We start from the raw sequence: 18,847 nt of genomic DNA, 5'->3' as shown, positions 1-18,847 counted from the left end.
AGGTTAGCCTTCTTTGCCTCATCAGACAGGTTAGCCTTCTTTGCCTCATCAGACAGGTTAGCCTTCTTTGCCTCATCAGACAGGTTAGCCTTCTTCTCCTCGTCAGACAGGTTAGCCTTCTTCTCCTCGTCAAGCTGCTTATCCTTCTTCACCTCGTCAGACTGCTTAGGCTGCTTCCCCTCCTTCGCCGCGCCAGAGCGGAAGAGGTACTCATCACCGTTGACGTCGTAAAGCGCGTCGAAGGGCAAGTTATTCTTGGGGAATATGCGGACGTACAAGCCTTGCCCCTGATAGGCATAATCTCCAAGCGTGAAAAGCGATTTAAAGTCGTTGTTCTCTGACGCCATAGCGAGGAACCTGCTGGCATAAACCTTCTTCGCTTTATCATTGGGGGGTAAGAAGAGAGCAAACTGCGCGTTGTTAATATTTTGAGATATGCCTATCTGAGCCTGGACGTTGCCCGTTTCGGCGAGTTGCGCCATGAGAAACAGAGCCTCCTTCATTCTGCCCTTTTCTGTATATCGAATAATCCTATTGGAGGTGCTCAGAATGAAGGAGTTATTTTCAGCCACCTTGGCAAGCAGAGACAAGGCTACATTACAGTTTCGGTTGCTGATGATCCCATTGTAGTGCATAAAGCCTATAACATACGCAGCTAGAACATTTCCATTATTTAGCGACTTATAAAACCAGTAGAAAGCCTTATGGAATGATTGGGTAATTCCGACACCACTTAAATATAAGCAGGCTAAATTGAACTGTGCGGATGAGAGGCTACTCTTTGCAGCTAACTCGAAATAGTAAAAGGCCAACTGGGGATTCTTTTTAAAAATACCCAATCCGAAGAAGTGTATATAGCCTAGCCCATTAGAACTTAGAGGGTCCTTTAATTTATTCCCCCTGATAAAATAATCAGTAGCTTTCCTATAGTCAATTTGTACTCCTAACCCTAGGAGATGAATATATCCTAATAAGGATATGGCCTCAGAGTTATCATACCTTGCCGCTTTGCTTAGATAAGCGAGTGCTTTTTTGTAATTCTTTTCCACCCCGTCTATTCCTAGGAGGTACCTACGTGCGATCATAGTCAAAATTCTGTGATTGTCATGTAGAGAGGTTTCCAAAAACAGTTCTATATTTCTGATTTTCTTATTATTGATATTGTAGTGATCATAATGTGGTATGTTTAGTTTAATCAAGTCTGACATCTGGAAATGGGTTCTATTATCTGCATTGATGATCCCGTTTGTTAGCTTTAGATAGTACCTAGATGCAGTTTCGCAATTCTTCTGCACTCCATAACCATTCATATATCTTATTCCTAAGGATAAGATACTTCCTGGATGGTTAGCCAAACTACTACTGTAAAAGTATAGCAAACTTAAGTTATGATTTCTTCTGAAGTTTAATCTCTTTCCATTCTTTTCCAGGTAATCCCTATTCGGGAAATTCTCTATTTCGTCAAAATACCATTTCAACTCATCTATGTTGTATCTGATATTTTTTATCTTCACAATTAGCTTGTTCTTCCTTGTGAGTGTCACCACTGGAGGGGTTCGAAAAGTCTTCTCCTCTTCACTGGGGTTGTTTCTGTCCTGCGCTTCTTCTTCTTCTCTATCCCACACCTGGCATTTAACGCCTCCTCCTCGTAAGCAGTAGACTACTCTCCTCCTCAAATAGACCCCTTCCAAGCGGAGGTACACTCTGAGCAGAACGAACGTATCCTCTATCCGCGGCTCCTCCACATAGTATGAGTACAAGTTTGGCAGGGAGAAATAATTCGAGTACATAATCCCCAGGTTGAACTGCGCATCCGCGCTGCCGTAGTCTGCGCACACCTTCCATATGTACAGCGCGTTGACAACGTCCCTCTCCACGGGCTCCAGTCCCAGGTAGTAGAACACTCCACTGAGCGTTAGGCACCTACGGAGGGGTTAGCGGTGTTAGCGGTGTAAGGGATGTAAGCCGCGTTATGAGCGTTATCGGTGTTAGCTGCCCAAGTGGCCTGATCAGACGCGGTTAGCCGACGTAGGAATGCCACGCTGGTGTAAGACACTCGGGTAATACGCTGGTCTAACACGATGCTCTAACACACCCGCACAACACGATGATGCGACCGGCCTACCTTATGTCGTAGTGCACGCATGTCCTCAGGAAGGCGAACGATTTGGCGTACTCGCCCTGGTCAAGCAGCTCGTGCGCCTCCGAAAAGAGGTCTACATTTTTATTCTCCGTCTCATACGCACAGTGATGGCATTCAAGCAGGAGGATAAACGTTAAGACGCATACACTTGAGAACAATTTTAGGTAACTTGATGCACGATACATGCTTCTACCTCTAAAGCATATCTCTCACGAGTGCGGAACATACGTGGGGGGAGGTAGGGTTAAAGGAGGGAAAAATATGAGGTACATGTCAATTTGGCTAAACTGCGCTTAGTAGGCGGACTGCCTTGGGGAAAATAAAAGCGCAAGATTTTTTTTTTTTTATTCCTCTCCTATAATTTTCTCCCTCAATTGTTGCACAACTGGATCTCCTTAAATGTTCTCCTGTTGGCGTTTTTAAATCATTGAAGTGTTTTTATTTGCCACATTTTTTCGTAAAAATTACAGGGCCGTCGTTTCTGCCTCAAGATTTGTGGGGAAGCGCGTCATGCAATGTGGCCTGCCTCAACATGTTTGGGGAAGCACGTCATACAGCGTGGCCCCTGCCGTGGCGTTAGAAAATGTGAAAATATGACTCCATGTCGTCACGCAGCTTTTATTTCCAAAAAAATATACACGCTTATTATATTCATTTCGATTTTTCTTTCCGCTTCTCCATTTTAAAAAGAAAAAAAAAATGTCGTTTCATTTTCGCCATTGGAGCAGAAGTTGCTTTTTTTTTTTCCTCCCCAATTCAGAATTGGGCGAAAATTACGTCGCTACGTTGAGCGAAAGGATATATTTCCCCCCCCCAGCGTTAATTAACCGTCCGGGTGGCGGTGCGCGTAAGAAGTACGACAGACGTTGCTGTGATGGGACAGCTCTAACTTAACATAATAAGCGTGCCGCCCATAGGTGCGTGCCCGTGGCATCATTTATTCAACGTTTTGCTGCTTCTCCTTTAAGAGGAGTTCTTTAACTATGTAGAAAAAAAAAAAAAAAAATAATAGATAAAATAAATACCCCTATAAGAGGGGGCAGTAAATGAAATGGCTATATATATGTATGTATATGTATATATAGAGAGAGTGAGAATAGGGGCCTATAAATGAACAGTGGGGGGCACACCCACACCTGTGTGTGCGTGTATGGAAGCCGTTACGCTCTGTTATGGTGCGCTTCCTGTGGCCACAAATTGGGGAATAATCCCCGCCACCACCACCTTTGCAGTTCCTCCCCCTCTTCCCGACCTCCTCATCTTTCGCATTTGTACGAGCCCTCACTGCTGCACCGGAATGTGCACACAAGTTAGCCGCCTTCAACTACGCTCCCCGGTTAAGAGGTTCATATGACTCAGCATTTTAAGTCTCTTTGGTCATCCAGCATCCTCGACAAATGGCAGTACTCCACCATTGGTCATGAAAAATCCGATGGGCCGAACGGGAAGATAAAAAATAGTGTGCATATTTTCGGTAAAGCATAAGTTGAGAGTAAGGAACTTCCACTGAGCCACAGTGTACCCTTTGGCATTTAACGAATGGTTCATTTAGCTTCCTCATATATTCTTCAGTGCCTTCCTCTAGGTGATAAAGTGGATATGATCAGGCGGATATAATTACGCAATGCAGTGGGCACACATAGACGAAGATCTCCTCTGAGTTGTCGCTACCCACTGAGGGTATTCTCCCTTGCTGGTATTTTCCCCAAGAGGTGCCTTCCTCTTCAGCTCATTTTTCACATCCACGAGTGTGCCAATTTTGGGGCCTCAAAATCTGCTACAAATTTGTGCCTCAAACAGTTTTCTATACTCCAGGGTGTTGAGATACAATGTATTATGTTTATTTGGTGGGCCACATTTTTTCCCTTTCCAATGCTTCCTCAAATTTTGAATAACCCTTCCCGCACAGTGTAGCAGTCTATGTGATACCCTTCTGATGCTTCCCCTTGGTTTGCTAATTCCTCTTCCTCATTGAGTGGACTTGTTGTCTGCGCCTTTTTCTCGTAGACCGTTCTGCTTCTTCTGGTCTGTCTGTTTACCTTGTAGGGAAACAGTTCGCATATTTCGCTAGGGACGTCGCTTTTGTGCTCGTCTTGGGAACAATTTTCCGGGCATACCTGAGTGTTTCTTTGGGTGTCCTCTCTCGGCCACGCGGCGATTTCCTCTAACTCAGAGACCAGCCCCGTCAAGCCGTATTTCCTGTACATGTGCATAAGCATTCCCCTCCAACCCGTACGTTATAAAAGAGTTAAAATAAAAGCACAAAGTAGGCTGTATATACAAGACTTTTATGCCTTTGAGGCCTTGTGAAAATTGGCACCTCAGGGACCACACAGGGTTAAGCCAGGCATTTCGCAAGTCTCCGATCCACTTCTTCCTCAAAAGAGAACAATAAGGATGGCGTAAAAAGAAGCTTTCGATATAATCCATGAGATCTACAGGCAGCGTAAAGATAAAACTAAGATTATTCATTATCTTCTCCTTTACGAATATTTGTATGGACATTAGGATGCAGCTATGCAGCAGCATGCTCATCTCTTCCCGTAGACATTCGTTCAAAACCATTTGGTTTTTTTTTTACAAAGTAGAGGAGCTTTTCTATTACACAGAGAAACGGGTGGAAGATAATATTCTCACTATGACAAGGGGCATTCTTTTCGTGTTTCCGACATCTTTCCTCTTCGTTTGGACAGACACTTATGTGTTTACCTTTCATGTGTCTGCTCAGCATTGGGTGTTTGTCACCCCGTTTTGTTGGCGTTTTTTTTTTCGCTAGCTTGGCTGGTTGATGGCATTTTCTACAATGCGCACACTGTACGCTTCTGTGGGGGGATTCCCCTCCTTTTCTGTACTTTCATTTTCCCCTCTCGATGCATTCCATGGCGAAATTTCTTCTTCCGCTGAAATGTTATCTTCACTTCTTCCTTGGCTTCCACCCCCAGTGAAGGATCTCCTAATTGGTACATTTTAAATTTTACTCTGGAGAGGATCTCCCAAATGGTCCAAAATATCGTAAGAGGACCAGTTCGGCCTCTACACCCCCCCTTGTTAGAGCACCCTTTTGGCTTCCCACCATGCAGTAGCTTCTTTCTATGCCGATCAATTCGTAGCGACCTGTATATTACGAGCAGGATTACTCTCATTCTTTCATCTCTACAGCTATACTGTTTTGTAGGACATGGTACCCCCTCTAACGTGACGCATTCTTTCTCACCACAGATATTTTGGAGACCTGACACAGGTTTCTCACCCTTGTGAAGATGCCCATTGAGGAGTATCCTTTCTCCAATTATTCGTCGAGCCATTTAAAGGTACTCCTCCTTGGTAGCATTTCCTGGTTCAGTTGGCTATCGGTTATATGGCCATGTGTCACTTGTTTATATGTCCAAAGGAATACCCAAATGTTAAGTATGAATTCGTGTTTCAGGGGGTGAATCAAGTGAAGGGGGTAATAAATTTCACCTGTGGTGTAGCAACTGCAATATTTGGCGGAAGTATGATCCATTTGGATTCATTTTTCCCCTCATTTTTCGCCTCATTTTTCGCTTCATATTTCGCCTCATTTTTCGCTACATTTTCCCTTCATTTTTCGCTACATTCTTCGCTTCATTCTTCGCTTCATTTTCTCATTCACTCTCCGCTTTGTGGTTTTCCCCATCGGCCGTTTCGCTCCCCTGGTTGTGACTTCGTAACGTGTCTCTTTCTGCCCTTTCGAGGGATGGCCTTTCTGTGTCTCTGCCTCCGTGTGGACATACGTTGGGCGAGTCCATTTTGGGGTTTCCCAGAAGCTGATGTTGGCTATCCCACTCCTCCTTCTCTTCTGTGTTTTCTTGATCCGTGCATGCACATGAAAGCTCATACTTGTCTACGTTCCCCTTTTGGCTCTCAACGAAGCTTCTAATAAGGTAAAAGCGAGTCCTCTTGGTCAGAGAGCTTTCGTTTTGTCCATTCTCGGGGCAGTGTAGAAGAACGTGCGAGCATAGCTCCTCGTTCATAGAAAAAGAGGAGACTCCTCTTAACCTCTCCATATGTCGTTTCTTCCTATTCTGCGATTTAAACTTGTGTGCCAGGGTCTTCATGAAAGGAGTGGACAGCAGAGACCTCATCTCGAAACAATGAGCTAATATTTTCATTTCGCTTTTAATAAATCTGTACAATGTCGTAATGACCTTTCTGTTGCACTTGTACACAGCGTATGGTGCCCCCCATGTGCATTTCTTGCTGATTGTTCCATCTGGCATGGTGTGCACACCTGTGCCGCTATATTGGGACAAGCTTATACTTGTGATGGGGGGTTGTTCTTCCTTTTTTTTTTCTCTCTTTTTTGCATTTTTTTCGTCTTGGCGAGGTTCTTCCCCTTTGGAAAGCTCCTCATCCGACAGAGGGTAGCAATCATTTGGGTGTATTCTCCATGATGGAGAATCGTCTTCTTCGCTACTCTCCGATGTACATATTTCTTCAGTCAGCTTTTTCTCCGTCTGCTTCGTTTGCATCTTCTCCTGCTTCTTCCCGTTCCGCTGCTCCCACATGGGTGACGACACCTCTCCGTTTTCCAGTAACCCCTCCATCCTTGCCTTCCTCATTCTTCTACTAATACACTCGTACAGTGTTAAGTGGCCCACCAGTTCCTTATATGTCATCCTTGGATAGGCCTGCAGAGATTTCACTATCCTAGTAGTCACTTCAAACTTCAGTCTCATTTTCGTGAAGGTGGAATCATATTTAGGATGCACTCTATCCAGTTTGTAACGATTGTCATTTTCTGATACTACGTAGAGGTAAGGGGTGCTACTGGGAGACATTCCATAATCAATGTACCATTCCTTTATTACGATCCTCGCCTTCATGCAGAGCAGGTGTCTCTTAATCTTGTGGCTAATAAATTTTTTTCTCCTTTTCTCTGGATCTTCCTGTTTCATTCCGTACTTGCGTTTTGTTCCTTTCCCGGGGTGTTCCAATTCTTCTTCCATCTGTTGCGCCATTTTTTCTACCATCTGCTCCGTCACTTCTTTCTGCACCGTATGTCTCTCCGCATGTCTCGTCGCATGTCCCGCCGCATGTCCAACCTCAGGAGCCTCGCCGAACCCGTCCTCTCCATCCAAGTATGCGTATAGTTCCTTGCTCTTCTTTTCCTTCTTCTTCACGATGTGCGTCTTGTTCGTATTAAACAGATTCACCGCGGGGTGGCTGAACTGCTTCAGGACATCCGCACCATACTCAAAACTTATATTCATAATTTTCGCATACATGATTACAGATTTGTTTTTCTTTCCTTGGATTCTGTCCTTTGGTAGAGCTGCATGGTGAGACCTCTCTCCATTGGCCACCTGCTCCACGTTATCCACGCTTTCGCGTATGTGTGCACTACTTGGGTGGCTTCCATTTGGTGCATACCTCCTGTCAGTACTCCATTTGTTTCTCTCCATTCTGTTGTTTGTCCCATTTGTGCATGTCTTATACTCCGGTTCCGGGGTTGGCCTCATCTGCTGCTTGGAGACGAGGGTGGTGCCATATCCGTTGTAGCCTCCCCTTTGGTGCATTCGGTTCCTTCCGTCTCGAGGGAGGTCGTAGCGTCTATCCCTACTTCTGTTCCCACTTCTGTCGTCGCTGCTCCCGCTTCTGCTGATATTCACCGTGTAGTGGTCGAGTACATCTAGAGAAACCATCTGCTCGTCTTCGGCATCGAAAAAGAAGAAATCTTGCGCGTGAGAAGTAATAGTTCCGTCCACTTCTATCCACTGAAATTCACTCGATATCTGGTCTTCCGAAAAATATATCTCCTCGAATTTTTCGTATCTCCTTTCGCTGTTTGGCAGGGCATTCTTCTCCTTTTTCAGCGTCTTGTACTTCGTTGGGCTCTTTTCAAGCGTCGCACCCTTATTGAGTTTCTCACCCATTTCGCTTCTTTCTTCTCTCGCTCCCCCCTGGGGCGGGTTGTTAAACGAGAAGACAAAATTTCTGAACAGTCCCTCGTTCTGGTAAAATTTGTTCTCCTCTTTTAATAGGCTCCCCGTTTCTTTCTTCACGAAGATGCGCTCCTCCGTGTTGGTCTTCTCTTTGCTGTGTTTGTGGAAAGCCTCCTGGGTGGGGTGCCCCCTCTCTCGCCCATTCTTTACGATCTGCTTCATCTCACTCTGCTTGTTATCCTCATTCTGCTTGCTATCCTCACTCTGTTTGCTATCCTCACTCTGTTGGCTATCCTCACTCTGTTTGCTATCCTCACTCTGTTGGCTATCCTCACTCTGTTGGCTATCCTCACTCTGATTGCTATCCTCATTCTGGTCGCTATCCTCAGTCTGGTCGTCGCTCCCCTCGCAGTATACGCCGCTACTATCTCCGTCCTCTTCCGTCTCATCGCTCCCTGCGCAGGGGGACATTACCTGTCCGCTGGACATGGGCGGGAGCGACCAACACGAAACACATTCCTTTCTCCCACACGGGCCTTCTCCACTGCCAGTGCCTCTTTGCATTTCCCTTCCAGAATGGTTCTCATCGCCGTCCTGGTTTGCTACGTGGAGAGAACCCGGAAGGGGGTGAGCATTCACGTGGTTTCCCACTTCTACTTCCCTGTTTATGTTAGGCCCCTCTCTTAATGGCAAAGTGCTTCTCTCGTAACACCTTCTGGATAGTTCCGAAACGATGGCATCGTCAACATGTGGTGGGATATTCGACGTCCTATTCATTGTTAAATTTCGTAGCCTGTTTCTACATGGACAAACAAACATGTGATCCGTGTTCACTGCATGTGTACAGATGTTTGGATTGTCCAGATTCAGCAAATGTGGAGTTACCCTCAGGTAGGTCCATTTCTTATTCTGACAATCCGACCTCATCAAATTTTGATGACGCAGGTGTGCCTGGTTCATATGAACCCCCCCTACGTTAGCATCTCTGTTAAGTAGTCTCTCTCGGCAACAATGCAAGCATGTCCTCTGTCTGATTTGTCGGTGCATTGGTCCAATAAGAGCGTGGTCCATATCAGCTACATGGTTAGCCATGAATCCTCTCCTGTGTAGGTTTAAATTATCCTCCAAGAGGGGATGATTTGTACAAAGTCGATGTGCCGTATGAACACAGTAGGGATGAGCTCTCCTTGCCTGGATATTGCCCCACTCGCTTCTTTGTTGTCCCCCCATTTGCGCAAAAGGATCTTGGCGCGCCCTCATTACCCTGATGAAATTCTGGAAAAGAAAATAAGAGTGCATGGCGTTTCTCTCACCACCAGCATGGTCTGCATGAAGAATACCATATAGACCACCTCCACCAAGTGCAGCAACTTCTCCAACTGCTTCCACCCTCGGTGGATCCAATTCGCGCAAAATAGTACGGTTCCCATATCTGATTCTTCCGCCCCCATTGATTAGATAACCACAGTTTGTGAAAGCGCCTTCCAAAACAGGGTTCCTCCACCTTAACATATCATGGGGATGCCAAATTCGGTTCATCCTTTCTTCCCAGTTTGTGTAGCTTCTACAAAGGTTAGCATTTGCATGTTCCCAATTCAAAAAATGCCTTGAAAAACTTAAGTTCCCATTAAAGCTTAGCCCACTTGTATTTCCATTCGTACCAATCAGCTGTTGAGAGTCATTCGAGATAAAGCACGGGGCAGACACTTGTCGAGGATACACTACTCCGTTACTATTATTATGAGTTCTGACCTCGTACATAGATCTATACCTATTACATAGGGTGTCGTAATCATTCTGATTCCTTCTTCCGCTGTTAATGTGTATGTCGCTACCATTCATCACCTTTCCTGCTACATCATTGCAGTGATTCTCCACTTTTAACGTCGCTGTTTCTTCAATTTCAACGTCAATCGCTTCTTCCCTATTTTGTCCAAATACGTTCTTTCCATTCGCGTATTTTTCCATTTTGCTGTCATAGTTAGTGAGAGCTTTGTTTTCCTTCTCCTGTTCCAGCATTATTAGGGGCTTCTTCCCGGTTAGCTCCTCTACGTTACGGACAGCGTTGTTGGTACTTGTTCTATCCTGCTGGGGAGTCGGCCCTTCCGGGAAGCTGTCGCACTTGGGAGGTTCTCTCTCCATCCTTGGTGCTGAAGTTCTACCAGTTACGATAACCCGAAGCGCCGTTACGCGAGCTGTATCCACTGGGAGAAGTCGCTTCCGCTGTTGTTACGCCTTCGTAGGTGTTACGACGAGGACGCTACACTACAGTGAAGTTCGCTGCAACAATGCAGTTCACTACGACAATGCAGTTCGCTACGACAATGCAATTCGCTACGACAATGCAGTTCGCTACGACAATGTAATTCGATACAACGATGCAATTCTATACAACAATGTAATTCGATACAACAATGCAATTCGATACAACAATTCAGTTCGATACAACAATGGAGTTCACTACGACAATGCAGTTCGATACAACGATGCAATTCGATACAACAATGTAATTCGATACAACAATTCAGTTCGATACGACAATGCAGTTCGCTACGACAATGTAATTCGATACAACGATGCAATTCGATACAACAATGCAATTCGATACAACAATGCAATTCGATACAACAATGAAATTCGCTACAACAATGAAATTCGCTAAATTAATGCAGTTCGCTACAACAATGCAGTTCGCTACAACAATGCAGTTCGATACAACAATTAAGTTCGCTAGGACAGTGCAGTTCACTACGATACTGTAAGTCACTACGATATTACACTACACCGTACTACACTTTTTTTTTCTTTTTTCCACCGAGAGTGACCCCCAATTGATTGCTTGCGACGCACACGAGTAGGCACGGGACGCAGTTGCGAAACTTCTATGGGGATACCTTCGAATAGACGCTAGCCACACACCCTGGCGCTGTTTGCTAAACAGTTGGAGGAATGGCGTAGAAGTACACTTCTTGTACCCCGCAAGGAAAGCTACACAAGGTGAGCTCTTCGCGTCAACGATGGAATTCAACTTGACGCGGGAGAAATGTGCACATTCACCTTCTACAAGTGGTGGTGAAAAGGAAATTTTTTGCTTTATTCAGCTTTCACAGATTTGCTGTGTTTGTTTTTCTCTTTTTTTGGTTTTTTGGGTTTTTTTGGCTTTTTTTGGTTTCTTTTCTTTTTTTGTTTTTTTTTGTTTTTTTTCTTTTTTTCTTTTTTTGTTTTTTTTCTTTTTTTTGTTTTTTTGTTTTTTTGTTCTTTTGTTTTTTTTCGTTCTTTTTGTTTTTTTGTTGTTTTTATCTTTTCGGTATTTTTATATTTTGGGTATTTCTATCTTTTGGATGTTTTTATCTTTTGGGTATTTTTGGCTGTTTAGCCTTTTTTCACTTTGCTTAAAACGCTTCACTTTCTCTTTGCTGGCTGTGGAGAAGGTATAACAGGCTAAACGGCGGGGTGTAGAAAGGCTTTTGAAGAATCCCGGCGTTTTCTCTACAAAGCTATTTCATGAGCAGTAAAAGGTCAATACATGCTAATGCTTAAGAATATAAATATGAAATTTGGCATATCTTCAAAATTATGCGTAGTTTCAAAAGTACACACATTTGGTTTTTCTGATTATTTTGCTTTTATGTTTTATTTCAATTGGAGTGTATTCTTATTGGGTTAATTGAATTATCTTCTACAACGAGTTGGCGACTAACTATTGTTTGTTTGTTTTTTTTGACAAGCATTTCGGTATGTTGTTTCGTCGTGATTTATCGATGCAAACGCGTACTCGCATGAGAAAACCACGTAGAAACATAAGAGAGGTTTAAAAGAAAAAAGGAAAAAATGCGTACAGAAAAGTATGCCTACATCACATTGCATGGAAAAAAAAGTACGCTACGGTACCTACAATAATAGACGATACGACGTGGTGCGGCACGAGAAATATTTTGCAAAATGCGTACCCTACGAAGTAACGAAATTTTTTTTTACTATGGCGTCCTTTCTTTTTTTTTTTCCCCCTCTCGAACAAGAAAGCACAAATGAGAAATAACGTACACAAAAGTGCGTCCAGTACATATGTCTATGAAAGATTGTTTTGCCACTTTTTGTCACTTTTTTCCTCATTTTGCCTGTTTCTTTTCTCCTACCAGCGAGGATGAACAGTGGACAGACCCATGGATGCTCCAAGCTTAAAATCGTAAAACGCGTACAGTAGTAATAACGTCGGGGAAGAAAACCAAGCGCACGCTTCACATGTAGGCACAAATGCGTACATGGCGTACATGCGCGTACAAGCACGTATATATTCCGCGTACACTAGTGTACGCGTTTTTGCACCCATTCCGATTCTAAACCATAGGCCAATTATGATACAAAATGCGTACGCGTACTCTGTCAAAAATAAAAAGTACCCCCACAGGTAGAGTGTTCTTTAGCGCGCTGTACGCATTTTTTTTTCTCTCCAGATAGCCAATCTACCCTAATCGCTAACTCCTCATTCCTTAAAAATTTATCATGTGTTTTAATAGGATGGCCCCAGCCCGTTGATGTTAAAATGGTCAAATTGAAATGCTAAATTGAAAATGTTGTGAATAGGAAGTTTTAAAAAAAAAAAAAAGTCATTACACCCTATTCGCCCTGTAATGGAATGGGGCAGCACTGTGGCGTGTGCCACGCGTAAGAACACCAAAAAAGTGGGAAGGAATTGGAAAAAATTTGATTAAAAAATGAGTAAGAAAATTAATAAATGGGGAGAAAAAAAAAAAAAACGAGAGATATTTTTCAGCTTCAAAATGAAAACGAAATCTGTGCGACCCCCTTTTTGTCACATCCCGCCGTGGTATCACAACTTTGCCTTTTTTACTAAATGGGGGAATTCCCGTAAATGGCCAAGTGGCTCCTTTAAGCAAACCGGCAGGGGGGAACCAAATGTCATGCAGAAGCTGGGGGGAAATACACAGATACACCTCCAAATGTGCAAACATATGTATGTACGGAAGTATGCTTATTTATACATAAGCGCAGCGGCAGGTCCACACGCAAATCCCTGCCTTGACAAGAAGGCACACCTACTCGCCATGTCTAGTACACTCGAGGGTGATAGCTCACCAAAAGGGATAACAGGAAAAAAAAAAATAAAAGAATAAGAAAAAAATCATAAAATAAACAAATGAATAAACAAATGAATAAACAAATGAATAAACAAATGAATAAACAAATGAATGGATACATGTATAGCACAGCGCGGACAGGCCCCTCGTCCCCTCCACCAATTTACTTCTTCTTCGAAATCGAAATGACCGTAATGAGAATAATCAAAACGATGAATATGAGGAGGGAAAGAAAGCGGACAAATCTATCGGTGACAGCTTCTTTGGCTATTTCCTTCAAAGTTTCCTTTGCACTTGAAACATTCGTATCGACGTCTTCCACTTTGTCCTTTACCTTTCTAAGTTTTTCATTCTGTTCATTCAATTTCACTGCAGCATCTCTGGTTATCTGTTCCGATTCGTTTACCATCATTTTCATTCGAAAAATGGACTCTTCCGTTTGGTCTTGAATAAAGTCCCCTCTATTTTTTATATCCTTGGGGGTCACATACTTGACCCTATTTTGTTCTTTCATTCGATTAGCTTCCTTCTGTGCATACAAAATTTTACTCTTGAGAAAGTCAAACTGTATGTTGAGATCCTCCAGAATGGCCATTTTCCCCTTTATCTTTAAAATATAAGTATGCTGTTCCTCCTCAGGTAAATTACGCATCTCGATGAAGTTAGCATCCTTGGCTGTTTTTATTCTCTCATTGAGGAAGTGAATGTCGTCTAAACATTTTTTCGTCGTCTTCTCATCATTTCGTTCCGATTCTTTTTTCAAATCGATTAATAATTTCCTGTAGTCCTCCAACAGATTGTCAATTTCGTCCATGTAGAAGAATATGTCCCCCATTTTGGTTCTCTCCACAAAAAAGGGAGGGGATCTTCCTGGGTGTTGGGGTCTCCCTCTTAGTTGCGTTTGCACTTTGGGTGATTATGGCACTATACACGCCCGTCAGGTCTCAAAGGGGGTTACTCTGTCCTTTTTTCCCCCACGGGGCATTAATAATTGGTTGTGGCATGTATGCTCGGCGAATCAGCGTGTAAGGGTTCCATACGGACGGATGTGCTACTCTTTTTTTGGGACCCTTCTTTACGTGTTCCCTTCCATACGCAGCTCCCCACCCCTGGCGCATTTTTCACCAAGTTTCACGCACCTGGAACGACTGGTAAAATCGCGAAGCGGCAAAAAAAAAAAAAGGAACAAGGGAACGAAGGGAACGAAGGGAATGAAGGGACGAAGGAACAAAGAAGGGATAACTATTAAGCGGTAAAAATAGCATACGAGATAGCTAGCGCAGAGAGAGAAAAAAAAAGCGGGGTAAACATTTTCGTTGGACGGACGAACTGTAGTTACGTAAGAGGGGCCAACGAATTCAACACGGAGTGGCACATTGGTGGGGCCTCATAACAAAAGAAGCGCACCTTGAGCGTGCAATTTATTCGTTCAGATCTGCGTCTGTTTAACTTTACGTCTGCTTAACTGCACGCCTGCTTAACTGCACGCCTGCTTAACTGCACGCCTGCTTAACTTTACGTCTGCTTAACTTTACGTCTGCTTAACTTTACGTCTGCTTAACTTTACGTCTGCTTAACTTTACGTCTGCTTAACTTTACGTCTGCTTAACTGCACGTCTGCTTTAACTGCTCGTTTGGCATACCACACCGCTTCGCATTGATGAAGAAAGCGAACTCGTCGTTGCTCGTGAGGTAACATATGTGAGAGCTTGGGGATAAGCGCGGTCGAACGAGCGTGTAACACTTACGTATATGCCCAGCGAAGTATACATTATTTTTCGTTCGCATAGGGTTGGAAAGCGCCTTCACCTTTTAGCACTTCCCCTCACTCGTTCTTTACTTTGCGGAAAAAAATTGGCGCCGTATTTTTTGCAAAACTAACAGGACACAACTATAACGCTCGGAAAAATATATCTACTGCAATGCGGCATCACGGGGGAATAAGGAATTAAAGAAATGGGCACGAAGCGACCAGACCAGCTATCCTTTGCGAATGGGTCCCACATCACTTTTCCCACTTCAGCATAATTGTAATGTCAAAATAGATCTTTTATACCGCGCCTTCCTTAGCGCAAATATTCTTGCACGTTGCCACCGTGCTGGAAGCAGCTTGCGACACTGGGAAAAAATGCAGAAAAAGCAGAAAAGGCAGAAAAGGAAGAAAACGTAGAAACCGCTAAAACCTCTTAAAACGCAGAATTTACCGAAGCAACGCGTTACACAACACCCACAGGAGAAGCGGGAAGAAAATAAAAAAGAATTATGCCCACAGGATGAGCAGCCCTATCAATTATTCCAAGTTTGACCAGATCGTTGTGAGCTCGTCAGACGACGAACGGAAAAGTAGGAAGCCTCAACTAACAAAACTAGGGAGGAAGGACAAAGTTGTGCTGTCGCCTAGCGGATTAACCATTTTGAAAGATGGAAATGGAGAAATAAACGGCGCAGATGTGTGTAGAAGCATCGTTCAGGAACATGCCGAAGCACACATCAAAAGTGAATTCGTCGGGGAGACAAAAAATTGTGTTGCTGAAACGGATAAGGAGCAGGATGCTTTGAAAAATAAAAGAAATCTCGAAAATATGATAACAAACGGAGCTGTCGTTCCGTTTAAGTACATATGGAATCAGTCGATACAGGAAATTAATGCTTATATTGCCTTGCCATTGCACACGAAAGCAAAATCGCTAATCGTACAAATACATGAAGATAAAATGGTTGTTAAAAAGGTTGTAAAGGAGGGAGAAACAACAAATACTACAAGTGCACAAAGCACAAATGGCACTTCCAATCATGAGGAAGTGCTAATTGACAAGTCATTCCCCTTTAAGATAAGCGATGATGAAGATACCCAACTATGGGAAATAAAAAACATAAAAATCAACTGGGAGGAAATTTTCCATCTCGCTAATGAAGTGAATAATCAAAATTTGCAATTCAACTTTGGAGAAAGTTCAATCGAGAAGGAAGAAACATTTTTATGTATTAATTTAAAAAAAAAATACGAATTTGAGGGCTTCCACGTTTGGTGGGCAGGGTTATTCAAAGATGATCAGCCAATAAACTTATCCAGTTTGCCAACTCGCAAAGAAATGAACAAAACAGGGAGCAGCAGCACGTCCTTCAAAAATATCTGGCAAGAAGCCCATGAAACGTTTAAAAAGAACATATCCAAAAGGGGCCTCCCCCGTCCTGTTGATCTGTGACATACTCTCGAAAAGGTAAAAAAAAAAAGAAGCGATGCACACCAATTTTCAAAAATTAAGAAAATGGTGGAAATGTTTAAACGATGGCTTCTCAACGCAGAACCTGTTCTTAGGAAACTCCCCTCCGTATGTTTTTTATTTTTACTAGAAAGTAGTTAATAAGTTGTAAAATGTTCTTTTTTTTACGCAACGTTAGCTAGCGCCATTCGGTGAATATCTCCTTTTTTTTTTTTTTTAAAGATTTTTTCCAATTCGTTTGTACAGCCCCCCCCTTTTTTAAACACATTAATATTGTCAATATGGATCCTGTACACTTTAGGACAAGGTGGGTACTACGTAAAAGCTCAAAATTCTGACGTTTACATAATACACCATTACGCACGAGTAGAATGCGCCTATTCGATGTAGATCCATTATTTTAAAAAGCAAAGTTGTAAAATAAAAAATATGAACGGTGTAGGTAATCTTAGGGAGAATATAAAAAAAAAATATCACGCTTAGCTAGCTACATAGCTAGCTGGCTAGTCAAGAGTCCCAAGCATTGTTAGACAAATTTAAAAAAAAACGAAAAATTCGAACACAACGGATCGGACAGAATGTGGCCGTTCACTTTACTGTCGCGTTTAAGTAAAGCGGTATGGAATCTCTTAGCAGCATCCAATGCGAGTCTGTGATTGTACACAAAACAACTTTGTCAATTGAATTCATATTTCTCTTTTCCTTCAAGAATTCGTAAATTCCTTCTAAACAACACACAACAACGTCATGCCTTTTAAACAGGCTAATACCACTGCCAAGCAGGGGGAAAACAATCGTCTTAAGGCTATTAATCTTTGCTGTTAATAGGATGTCCTCATAGCACTTTCTTAACTTTTCCGTTTCGTTATAGTAGGGTTCGACCACATGTATAATGCATTTGTATGCACTGTTATGCCCTTTTGTTATGAATATGTTTTTTCCTTTATGTTGCTCTCGAGCAGTTTTTATTTCGGTGAAGAGTGCGTCTCCACATGTTTTTAAAAAATTGCCTGAACAGTCATAGCCGTTTCCTTCCTTCGTCAATTCGAAAATGTCGTTTGTTCCGTTCACGGCTGCGTCGCCTCGCAGGTATGACAAGTCTGCAAACGGGTGAAAGGAAAGATGGAATGAAATGGTTACGCGTAGACGTATGCTCATGGGCGCATGCGCTCACGTTCCCATCATACATCCGCAAGGTTGCCGTCCACCTTCGAGACACTCTTTTGTATGCGCGCGAAACTCCCCCCTCCGCTGGGACGCAACATAGGGCGATAACACCCCCTGTGTGTGGAAGAACGTAACCAGGTGTACCTCCAAAGTGAAGAGCAACTTTGCTCAAGATATTGTCCGGATTTTCATTTTTGTTAAAAACAGGAATGTTCTTCACGTCAACAATTTTGTGCACATTTTTAATTGTTGGATAACTCTGAAAAACGTCGTGGTGTCTCTCTTGTAAGAGAAGTTCCACATCTTCTATCTTGTTTAATTCATGGCTTTTTATTTTTTTATTTTTTATCAGTTTGCCGATGTTGACATTTTTGCTCGTTTTAAAATTACACAGGAAGGGTTTATTCAAGGAGGAGGGGGTATGTATGGTACCCTCTTTCGTTAGCTTAAAAAGGAACATCTTCACCGATGAACTGTCCTTTGCTTTTCTTTAACAGTGTAGATATGCATTTCTAACGGGGGAAGGGGTACTCTTTCACATTTTGGCTAAATAGTTATAACGCTGCGGGGTTACCTAGGCGGGAAAAAAAAAAAAAAAAAAGAAAAAAATTCTTCTCCATAAATTGTGTCAACAGATTTTTCTACTCTTGAAAAGTTGAATAAATTCACCGTTGGGGGAAAATGAAAAAATGATTGGAAAAAAAAAGACTTTCCGCTGACGCAGAACATTCGTGCGCTTCTCATCCCAGTTTGCGTGGAAAAAGAAAAGGAAATGGTGAAGAAGCACACATGTTGATGCGCATGCTAGTGTATGTGCTTAAGCGCATATATCGCGGCACATGTACGCCTTAACGAACGCAAATATATTGTAGCTGAGGGGATGGGGGGCCACAAAAAAAGAAGAAGGAAAAATCAACATTGTACGAACAATGAGGGACATGTGATCTCTCCCCCAACACAGACCCTTTATGGAACCTGAACCAGTGCACCGTTTTATCCATTTCAACAAACGTGTAAAAAACTAAGTGCTGTCTGTTTACTCGCTCTCTCATTCTTTCGCTACATCGAGGCCAACCCTTTCATCTAAACCATTTATCACGTAGTGAAAGGAACATTGCATAAAAGGAAAAGACTCAATTGCGGATAGTCCCCAATTGGTCATAAAATGCAGAGGCACATCAACACCTTTCGATGTGTGTACCACTCCGTTCAGCCTCCAAAAAAAGCGTAACCTCTATACCACGTGTTGAGTCAGCGAAATTGTAGGAAGGCAACACCGCCCTATGCCCCTCTACCCTTTTAATGCAT

At 42.9% G+C, this 18,847-nt stretch overlaps 6 protein-coding genes across 6 annotated transcripts in view; 1 reads left to right on the top strand and 5 right to left on the bottom strand.

Annotated features, from left to right (window-relative positions):
• The window catches only part of C922_00305 (hypothetical protein), a gene marked incomplete at both ends in the record, with an annotated part of 3,057 nt that extends 729 nt beyond the window's left edge, over positions 1 to 2,328 (bottom strand). The window contains 2 exons of the mRNA XM_008815922.1: positions 153 to 1,923; positions 2,126 to 2,328. Of these exons, the coding sequence (XP_008814144.1) occupies positions 153 to 1,923; positions 2,126 to 2,328 (1,974 nt within the window). The remainder of the gene's footprint in view (positions 1 to 152; positions 1,924 to 2,125) is intronic.
• A 1,695-nt stretch (positions 2,329 to 4,023) lies between these two features.
• On the bottom strand, positions 4,024 to 4,350 carry C922_00304 (hypothetical protein; the record flags this gene model as incomplete). Its single annotated transcript, XM_008815921.1, has 1 exon — positions 4,024 to 4,350. One exon carries the CDS (start codon positions 4,348 to 4,350, stop codon positions 4,024 to 4,026), a length of 327 nt encoding a protein of 108 aa, XP_008814143.1.
• A 1,419-nt stretch (positions 4,351 to 5,769) lies between these two features.
• C922_00303 (hypothetical protein) lies at positions 5,770 to 10,191 on the bottom strand (the record flags this gene model as incomplete). Its single annotated transcript, XM_008815920.1, has 1 exon — positions 5,770 to 10,191. The coding sequence occupies one exon, from the start codon at positions 10,189 to 10,191 to the stop codon at positions 5,770 to 5,772; it is 4,422 nt and encodes a 1,473-aa protein (XP_008814142.1).
• A 3,120-nt stretch (positions 10,192 to 13,311) lies between these two features.
• On the bottom strand, positions 13,312 to 13,983 carry C922_00302 (SNARE protein; the record flags this gene model as incomplete). The annotated part of the gene is made up of 1 exon (XM_008815919.1): positions 13,312 to 13,983. The coding sequence occupies one exon, from the start codon at positions 13,981 to 13,983 to the stop codon at positions 13,312 to 13,314; it is 672 nt and encodes a 223-aa protein (XP_008814141.1).
• Positions 13,984 to 15,421: 1,438 nt separating this feature from the next.
• Positions 15,422 to 16,354, top strand: C922_00301 (hypothetical protein; the record flags this gene model as incomplete). The annotated part of the gene is made up of 1 exon (XM_008815918.1): positions 15,422 to 16,354. The coding sequence occupies one exon, from the start codon at positions 15,422 to 15,424 to the stop codon at positions 16,352 to 16,354; it is 933 nt and encodes a 310-aa protein (XP_008814140.1).
• A 606-nt stretch (positions 16,355 to 16,960) lies between these two features.
• On the bottom strand, positions 16,961 to 17,999 carry C922_00300 (hypothetical protein; the record flags this gene model as incomplete). Its single annotated transcript, XM_008815917.1, has 2 exons — positions 16,961 to 17,472; positions 17,684 to 17,999. The coding sequence occupies 2 exons, from the start codon at positions 17,997 to 17,999 to the stop codon at positions 16,961 to 16,963; spliced, it is 828 nt and encodes a 275-aa protein (XP_008814139.1).
• Between the last annotated feature and the right edge of the window lie 848 nt (positions 18,000 to 18,847).

Source organism: Plasmodium inui, assembly GCF_000524495.1.
Source record: "Plasmodium inui San Antonio 1 unplaced genomic scaffold supercont1.1, whole genome shotgun sequence".
Lineage (NCBI taxonomy): Eukaryota > Apicomplexa > Aconoidasida > Haemosporida > Plasmodiidae > Plasmodium > Plasmodium inui.
This window is presented reverse-complemented; position numbering and strand designations above follow the sequence as displayed.